The sequence below is a fragment of the Pituophis catenifer genome, unplaced genomic scaffold (assembly GCF_029215685.1).
Source record: "Pituophis catenifer annectens isolate HBS135680 unplaced genomic scaffold, rPitCat1.0.hap2 SCAF_5, whole genome shotgun sequence".
NCBI lineage: Eukaryota > Metazoa > Chordata > Lepidosauria > Squamata > Colubridae > Pituophis > Pituophis catenifer.
The window spans coordinates 31,656,657-31,666,515 of NW_027256885.1; the positions used below are offsets into that span (position 1 = coordinate 31,656,657).

At 35.2% G+C, this 9,859-nt stretch overlaps 1 protein-coding gene across 1 annotated transcript; it reads right to left on the reverse strand.

Moving 5' to 3' along the window:
- Positions 1 to 605: 605 nt before the first annotated feature.
- LOC139317634 (vomeronasal type-2 receptor 26-like) lies at positions 606 to 8,763 on the reverse strand. The gene is made up of 2 exons (XM_070944717.1): positions 8,598 to 8,763; positions 606 to 1,504 (listed from the first exon to the last, which is right to left on the reverse strand). Exons 1-2 carry the CDS (start codon positions 8,761 to 8,763, stop codon positions 606 to 608), a joined length of 1,065 nt encoding a protein of 354 aa, XP_070800818.1.
- Between the last annotated feature and the right edge of the window lie 1,096 nt (positions 8,764 to 9,859).

A 9,859-nucleotide genomic window follows, 5' to 3' on the forward strand; every position in this document is an offset into this window, starting at 1 on the left:
AAATTGGATACTAGCATGAATTGGACTTCTGATGGAATCTATTTGAATTTACTAGAATTATTTTTTGTGCAAAAAATTTCTTTGATCATTGCTATTGAGAAGAAGACATATGGCCAGCTTTTAAATTTACCCCATGTTTTGTAGGAGACCATTGCATGTGGTATGCATCATGGATTTCCCTCTGTCCAATTGCTTCAGGAAAAAAAAATGTAGATATTCCCTGTTTTAAAAAAATCTCATTTGTATTTAACTGCATTTCTTTTTACATATTCTACTGCATATGAATTATGATGACCAACAAAGACAAATTTACAATTCATATTTAATCAATACATTTAATCAGAGCTCACCATAACATACTAAAATATGTCAATAAATCTATAATGCCAGTAATTATGTCAATACATTAATTTGTGCTGTAATTTATCTTTTTATAGACCTCAGTTATAATTGCCTTCCAAAAACAAAATCTTCCAAGCTATCCAAATCTCAGAGGATGGGAAAACATAGAACATCACTGTCTCTGTACATTGTTCTCTAGCTTATATGTGGTGAATTTCTCCAACATGTACCTATAAAGAATATCAGGCAAACATAAAGGTTTCTTAAAACTTTCTCTTCATAAGCTGGTGTTTATCATTCAGTTCAGGTCTCATCACAATGATAAAACACTTGGGAAGAAAGATGCACACCAATAATCCAGCACTGGAGGAGATCGTGGAAAAGATCTCCACAGCCAACGTATATTTTCCCCTTGTGCTTAGATAGGTTGGAATAAAGCACAGCCAAACACTGCAGAAGACCAACATGGTGAAGGTGATGAATTTGGCTTCATTGAAACTGTCAGGTAACTTCCTGGCTAGAAAAGCAGCAGAGAAGCTAAGCAGAGAAAGAAAACCCATAAAGCCCAAAACACAGTAGAACATGACCGAGTCTTCATTGCACTCCAGGATAAGTTCTTCAGGTACTGAATGTGCATCAAAATCTGGATATGGTGGGGATGTTATCAGCCATGCAGCACAAACACATATTTGAACAAGGGAACAGGATAGAAGAATGAAACTGACCATTCTTCCCCCAACCCATTTCCTCAGTCTGGAACCAGGTTTGGTAGCCATGAATGCTAGAACCACAACAAAGGTTTTGGCTAAGACACAAGAAACTGCCACAGAAAAGATGAGGCCAAAAGCTGGTTGTCGAAGGAGGCACACAATCGTATTGGGCCTCCCAATAAATAGAAAAACACAAAGGAAAGAGAGGAGAAGGGAAACTAGGAGTATATAAGTGAGATTTTGGTTGTTGGCTTTGACGATGGGAGTATCTTTATGCTTCGTGAAGATTGTGATGACCATGGATGTCATTGAAGAAAAACAAAGGGAATGGACAGTCAGACTGATCCCTAAAGGTTCTTCATAGGACAAAAAGGTGATCCGCTTTGGAATGCACATATTTTTTCCTGGATTTGGATATTGATCTTCTGGACATGGAGAGCAGTCATCTATATCTGAAAAAGAATGCAGGTGAGTTGATATAGGAAATTATAGTATTGGCTTATTTGGATAATTTGGAAGTTTTCTACCTTTCTCCTTTGATATTTTTCCCTCTGGACATAGACGGCAATCATAGCAACAAAACAACACTCCTTCTTTCTTGGCCTTGCTGTGTCCTGTCTCACAAGGATCATTACACAAAGATAAAGGTACTGCCTATCAATGAATCAAGAAATATATATTGAAATACAGAGAGAGAAAGAAGTGGTTGGAGAGTTTCTGTGGAATCAACACATTAAAAATTAAGTAGTGGGATGACATAATTTTAGATGTAATTGCTCTGAAATTATAATTAATTAAATATCTACAAAAATTGTATTTATAGCCTTCAATAACCATCATCAACACTCTTCAAAGACAATTTCTGTGCTAGTTAGTTAAAAAGTTGGTGTTCTCAACTTCGGAATTTTGATGTCAGGAAACTGATGAGATTTAGGCTTGCAACTTTTACTTCAAAACCATGAAAACCATTGTCCATAATTAACAGGGAACCACAAAATTATATTTCCTAATATTCAATAGCAATTGTTAGAAAATGTAGTAATATTTTTCCTTCACCAGTAGATTCATACCTGGGTTATTCAGAAATGATATTCTGAGACTTTCATCAATAATTATATTTAAATGAAGGCAGACAAACTAAGATTCAAAGAGCTAACCTGATTAAAATCTTCTGGCCATGTGATGGAATTTTCAGAAATATTGAAGAACTTCTCTGCTGGAGGTGTGGGATCTACCATTCCAACTTTAATCCTCGCAAAAGACTGATTTGGGAATGTGACCCAGTTGATAATTTCAAATCCACCAATGAATTCTCCATTTTTATCAAAGGAGATCTTTTCACCAACACTGTTGTTGAATCTGACACTTCTCAGAAAAGAATGAACCTGAAATCAGAGAGGAACAAACCGAATGAGGGAGAAATAATTCATATGTTCAAAATATACATACGAATGTTTGTTTAAAAATAGATAAAATAAACACTTTTTAAATTAAGCTGTATACCAGTATCAATCAAATAACATAACAATCATTCTAACAAGAGATAATTTATCAGATTACTGAAATAAAATTAACATAGAATTGCAAAATAAAAAACAGTAAAAAAAATAAAATAAAATCAAGCTCTGTAGTTTAATTGTGAAAGCTACTTAAGCCAGATGGCTTGTAATTAATATATGATAAATACTAAGATGCTTAAAACTACCATATATTTGTGCTCATTTCACACACTAAGGTTGTACTCAAAATCCTACAAGCTAGGCTTCAGCAGTACGTGAACCGAGAACCAAGAAGTAAAAATGATTTTTTTTCTTAAGGCAGAGGATATAGCAATTAAATTGCCAACATTTGCTGCATTATGAGAAAGCAAGGTTTCCAGAAAACCATCTAGTTCTGCTTCATTGATGATGCTAAAGCTTTTACTTAGAATGAGACATGGAACAACTGATTAATTTAAAATAGGGAAAGAGTACTACAAAGCTGTATATTTTCATTTAAATTATATGCAGGGTAATATTTCATTTCATTATATGAAATTCCAGGCTGGATGAATCACAATCCAGAATTAAGCTAGCCAGGAGAAACATCAACCACATCAAATAAGCTGTTGATGCTACTTTAAAGACAGGAAATTAATCAATCAATCAATCAATCAATCAATCAATCAGAAGAGTTCTTCTAGTCCAACCTCATACCATTTCAGACAAGTGACTGTCCAATCTCTTCTTAAAAACTTCCAGTGATGAAGAAGCCACAACATCTGATGGCAAGCTGTTCCACTAGTTAATTGTTCTGACTGCTAGGAAGTTTCTCCTGAATTCCAGGTTGCTTTTCTCTTTGATTAGTTTCCACCCATTATTTCTTGTCCTGCCCTCTGGTACATTGGAAAATAAATTGACCCCCTCCTCTTTGTGGCAGCCTCTCAAATACTGGAATACTGCTATCATGTTCCCTCTAATCCTTCTTTTGTCTAGACTAGCTAAACCCTGCAACTGTTCTTCATTTGTTTTTGTCCAAGGCGTTTGATCATCATTGTTGCTCTTCTTTGCACTTTTACCTTCATCAAGAACCTCTTGATGAAAGTAAAATGGGAGAGTGGAAACGTTGTCTTGAAACTCAACATTAGAAAACTAAGATCTTGGCATCCAGTCCCATCACTTTCTGGCAAACAGAAGGAGAAGAAATGGAAGCAGTTACAGAATTATTTTGTTGGGCTCCAAAATCACTGCAGATAGTGGCTGCAGCCATAAAATTAAGAGACTCTTGCTCCTTGGGAGGAAAGCTATAGCAAACTTACACATCATATTAAAAAGCAGATATCACCCTACTGACAAAAGTCTGTATAGTGAAAGCTATAGTTTTCCCACTTTCCTTTTGTCACTCCCCCCCTTTTTTTTTCCCCCTCTGATTGAATGAAGAAAAATACTGCTCGTTCATTTAAAATTTGGATTAAGGCAAGAAGAGCCTGCAGAAACATAATGGATTAAAAAAAATTCTTTTTCATCTTCTTATTAATCAAATAATTATATATATATATATATATATATATATATATATATATATATATATATATATATATATATATATATATATATATATATATGTCTTTTTCTTTTTCGTAGGCTTTTATGTGCATATTCTTTCTAGCCAGGTTTTACCTACGTAAACTAAGTTGTTTTGCAGCTCTGGTTGTGTGAAATCTCATTCACAAGCTTCAGGGCTTTTTTTCTCTGTTGACAAACTGCAACTCTGTGTTGCTCTCTGGGAGACTCAAATAGCTATTTCTGCCTTATAAGGCTTCGTCAGTGAGCCACACCCACTTCTCAAATATTCCCCCTGTAAAGGTATAATGTGTCTTTTTCTTTTTCGTAGGCTTTTATGTGCATATTCTTTCTAGCCAGGTTTTACCTACGTAAACTAAGTTGTTTTGCAGCTCTGGTTGTGTGAAATCTCATTCACAAGCTTCAGGGCTTTTTTTCTCTGTTGACAAACTGCAACTCTGTGTTGCTCTCTGGGAGACTCAAATAGCTATTTCTGCCTTATAAGGCTTCGTCAGTGAGCCACACCCACTTCTCAAATATTCCCCCTGTAAAGGTATAATGTGTCTTTTTCTTTTTCGTAGGCTTTTATGTGCATATTCTTTCTAGCCAGGTTTTACCTACGTAAACTAAGTTGTTTTGCAGCTCTGGTTGTGTGAAATCTCATTCACAAGCTTCAGGGCTTTTTTTCTCTGTTGACAAACTGCAACTCTGTGTTGCTCTCTGGGAGACTCAAATAGCTATTTCTGCCTTATAAGGCTTCGTCAGTGAGCCACACCCACTTCTCAAATATTCCCCCTGTAAAGGTATAATGTGTCTTTTTCTTTTTCGTAGGCTTTTATGTGCATATTCTTTCTAGCCAGGTTTTACCTACGTAAACTAAGTTGTTTTGCAGCTCTGGTTGTGTGAAATCTCATTCACAAGCTTCAGGGCTTTTTTTCTCTGTTGACAAACTGCAACTCTGTGTTGCTCTCTGGGAGACTCAAATAGCTATTTCTGCCTTATAAGGCTTCGTCAGTGAGCCACACCCACTTCTCAAATATTCCCCCTGTAAAGGTATAATGTGTCTTTTTCTTTTTCGTAGGCTTTTATGTGCATATTCTTTCTAGCCAGGTTTTACCTACGTAAACTAAGTTGTTTTGCAGCTCTGGTTGTGTGAAATCTCATTCACAAGCTTCAGGGCTTTTTTTCTCTGTTGACAAACTGCAACTCTGTGTTGCTCTCTGGGAGACTCAAATAGCTATTTCTGCCTTATAAGGCTTCGTCAGTGAGCCACGTGGGTGTGAAGCTTGTGAATGAGATTTCACACAACCAGAGCTGCAAAACTATATATATATATATATATATATATATATATATATATATATATATATATATATATATATATAAATTTTTTTCTTTCTTTTCTCTTTTTTTCCCTCTTTTTTTCTGGATAGTATTATTTGATACCTTTTCACTTGGGGGGAGGCAGATTAGATTTTTCTTTAACCTTTTTGTTTATATTTTTTTCTTTTTCTTTTTTCTAGTTCATCCAGTGGGGTGAATTAGATATTTGGATTATAAATAGTAATTACAAGTGGATTATAAATTGGGACATATAACACTAAGGGATGAATAAATTTATAGCATATTTGCATTCAGCAGAAAGCCCCTCTACAATAGAAACATTAAAAACGTCAGAAATGATGCATTTAAAAAATCTCATAGAGACCCTTCATGACAATTTGAAAGAAGACTTAAAAGAAGTGAAAGAGATGATTGGGAAAAATGAAGAAAGAATTCAAAAAGTAGAGAAAAAAGTGGACTTGACAGAAAAGAAAGTGGAAGAATTAGAGGAAAAATTGACATCAGAGCGAACAATTATTTCTTTGGAAATTGATAGATCTGATTATTATGTAAGATTTCCAAATATAGAGGAAGAGAAAGGAGAAAATTTGCTGGATGTGTTTGCAGAGATGTTGGTAGAAGTGTTGGAACAACCTAAGAAGAAGATATTAAATGAGATGGATGAGGTTTTTAGAGTGCACACAAGATATGCACTGAGAAATAAATTACCGAGAGAAATCCATGTAAGATTCACAAAGAAAGTGATAAAAACAGAGTTTCTACAAATAACGAGAAACACTGCAATGAAATATAAAGATAAAGAGATAGTGGTGCTGAGACAAATATCTAGAAAAGTTAGAGATTTGAGGAAAGAATACCATTTCTTAACAAGGCTTTTAATTACAAAAGAAGTGAGTTTTAGGTGGTTAATCCCAGAAGGAATATTGATGACATGGCAAGAACAAAGACATAAATTAGAGTCCATTGAAAAAGCAACAGTATTTTATGAGCAATATTGGGGTCTGCTAGAAGATGGAAAAACAGCAGAAGCAAGAGGGACCGGCTATCAAGAGGCAAGCATAAAAGAGAAGGAAGAAAGAACAACCAGGAAGAAAACAGAATGAGAGAAGGAGCAAGAGCAAAAGATGCAAAAGAACAAAGAGAGACAAGAGAGACAAGAGAGACAAGATCAAAAGTTAGTAATCAGTAAAACATGGAAGAAGAAATAAAAGCAATATCAATAAATGTAAACGGGTTGAACTCGGCATCAAATTTTTTTATTTTTATTTTTTATCAACATATTCAAATGTACAGTCTTTTGTCCATCGTTAATCATTATTCATTCATCTTGTTCTTTAACTTCCATTTGCTAATTAGTTGTTCGGGTCTGCTCTTCTACCATCTCCTTCCTTTATTTTAATACAACCTTTCCTTTTCTTCTCTTCTCTCTCCTCTTCTGTTTCTTTCTACTTTCCTCAATCCTCCTCTCCTTCCCTTTTCTACTTCCTCTCCTCTTTACCCTCTCTCTTCTTCCTTCCTTTCTTACCCTCTTTCCCCCTCTTTCCCCCTTCTTTCTTTCCCTCCTTTTCCCATTCTTCTTTTCTTCTCACCTCCCAACTCTCCTCCCTCCCCCTCTTTACCCTCTCCCCTCCCTTTTTGTTTCCTTTTTCAATTCAATCTGAGATGGTTTTCGAGCAGCCTCGATTTCTAGTCACATACATCTTCATTTCAAGATTCTTTTTTGCTTTATAGTTATATCTCTTCTTACATTCCTGTACATTATTAATCAATCCATGTATCCTCTGGGTATAATATTTATGTACCATCATTCTTCATAATATATCATCATTTCTTAATACATACATTTGTGTTTCCTTTTTCATTTAATATTAATATACTACAACTTAATCCTCCCCAAGTTCTTATCTTTACCATGTTTATTGTCTATACTCATTTTCTATCCATTGATAAAATTTTCCCCATATGTTATAATACTCTGATTCTTCTTTCCCTTTAATTGCCAATGTCAACCTATTCATTTCTGCACATTCCAATATTTTCTTAATCACCTCTCCCTTTGTAGGAATTTTTTCTTCTTTCCAATTTTGTGCAAATACAATTCTTGCTGCTGTTATTACATGTATTATCATATGTGTGTGTTCTTTACTATACTTCTCTGAAAGAATGCCCAACAGGAACAATTCTGGATTTAAATCAATATGTTGCTGTGTCATTTTCTCTAGCCATATTTGCCCAATAGTTTTTCACTTCTGGACATGTCCACCACATATGATAATATGATCCTGGCATCTGATGACATTTCCAACATTTAGCTGATTTATCTATAAACATTTTTGCCAATCTTTCTGGTGGTGTGTGCCATCTATAAAACATTTTATATAAGTTCTCTTTATATGCTGTGGCCATTGTGAATTTATAATTTCTTTCCCATAATTGCTGCCATTTATTTAACTCAATCGCATATCCAAATTTTTTTGCCCATGCTATCATTGTTTCTTTGACTTGTTCTTCTTCTAACTTCACTTCAAGTAAATAACTATACAATTTTCTAATCATTTTTTCCTCAGTTCCTGTGAGTATCTCATCCAATATTGTCATTTCCAAGTAAAAACCATATACAGGTGAAACTCGAAAAATTAGAATATCGTGCAAAAGTTCATTTATTTCAGTAATGCAACTTAAAAGGTGAAACTAATATATGAGATAGACTCATTACATGCAAAGCAAAATAGTTCAACCTTGGTTTGTCATAATTTTGATGATTATGGCTTACAGATCATGAAAATCCCAAATTCACAATCTCAGAAAATTAGAATATTACATGAAATCAATAAAACAAGGATTGTACATAGAACAATATCGGACCTCTGAAAAGTATAAGCATACATATGTACTCAGTACTTGGTCTGGGCCCCTTTTGCATCAATTACTGCCTCAATGCGGCGTGGCATGGATGCTATCAGCCTGTGGCACTGCTGAGGTGTTATGGAAGACCAGGATGCTTCAATAACAGCCTTCAGCTCTTCTGCATTGTTTGGTCTCATGTCTCTCATCTTTCTCTTGGCAATGCCCCATAGATTCTCTATGGGGCTCAGGTCCAGCAAGTTTGCTGGCCAATCAAGCACAGTAATCCCATGGTCATTGAACCAGGTTTTGGTACTTTTGGCAGTGTGGGCAGGTGCCAAATCCTGCTGGAAAATGAAGTCAGCATCCTCATAAAGCTCGTCTGTGGAAGGAAGCAAGAAGTGCTCCCAAATCTCTTGGTAGATGGCTGCGTTGACCCTGAACTTAATGAAGCACAGTGGACCAACACCAGCAGATGACATGGCTCCCCAAATCAACACAGATTGTGGAAACTTCACACTGGACTTCAAACATCTTGCAGTGTGTGCCTCTCCATTCTTCCTCCAGACTCTGGGTCCTTGGTTTCCAAATGAGATGCAAAAGTTGCTCTCATCAGAAAAGAGGACTTTGGACCACTGAGCAACAGACCGGTTCTTTTTTTCTTTAGTCCAGGTAAGACATTTCTGATGTTGTTTGTTGTTCAGGAACAGCTTGACAAGAGGAATACGACATTTGAAGCCCATGTCCAGGATCCGTTTGTGTGTGGTGGCTCTTGATGCACTGACTCCAGCCTCATAAAGTCTGTTATAATATTTCTGTACCACTCCCCCCCCATCTCGGTAACGTATCTATCCACCTTCATCTATTAGTTGATTAATTAGTTTTTTCTCCTTCTCCTTTCTCATTTTATATGCCAGCCATCTACCTGGCTTATTAGCATTTTCAAAAAAAGTTTTGTTTAGACATATTTATTTGATAAGCCAAGTCTTCTTTTTCAATTAAGTTCATTTCATGTTTTTTCAAATCCATTTGGTTTTTAGTGCTCTTGCTTTGCATATTTTTTTGTAATTCCATCTCCAGTTGTATTCTTCCAATTTTTTCCTGTGTTTATCTTTTCTTTTTATTTCTTTTTCCCAAATAGGTCATTGCCAACCCTTGAATATATGCTTTAACTGTTTCCCACACAGTTTGCAATGAGGTGTCTTCCTTTCTGTTTTCCTTAAAAAAAGAATCCTAATTCTTTCTCTACAGATTGTTGAAACTCTTTTTCATTTAATATTGTTTGATTCAATGTCCATCTTAATCTCTTTCTTTGTCCCTTCCATATAATTATAATCAGATTATGGTCTGCCCAAATACTTGTTTATTTTATTTATTTATTTATTTATTATTCGTATTTCTATGCCACCCAACTCTCTGAGGGCTCTGCTTTCAATGCTTATATCTTGTACATTTGCTAATAAATCAATTGACATCCACATCATATCTATTCTAGACCATGACTTGTGCCTATTTGAATAAAAAGTATACTGCTTTTCTTTCAAATGTCTTTCTCTCCAAATATCTTTAATACCTATT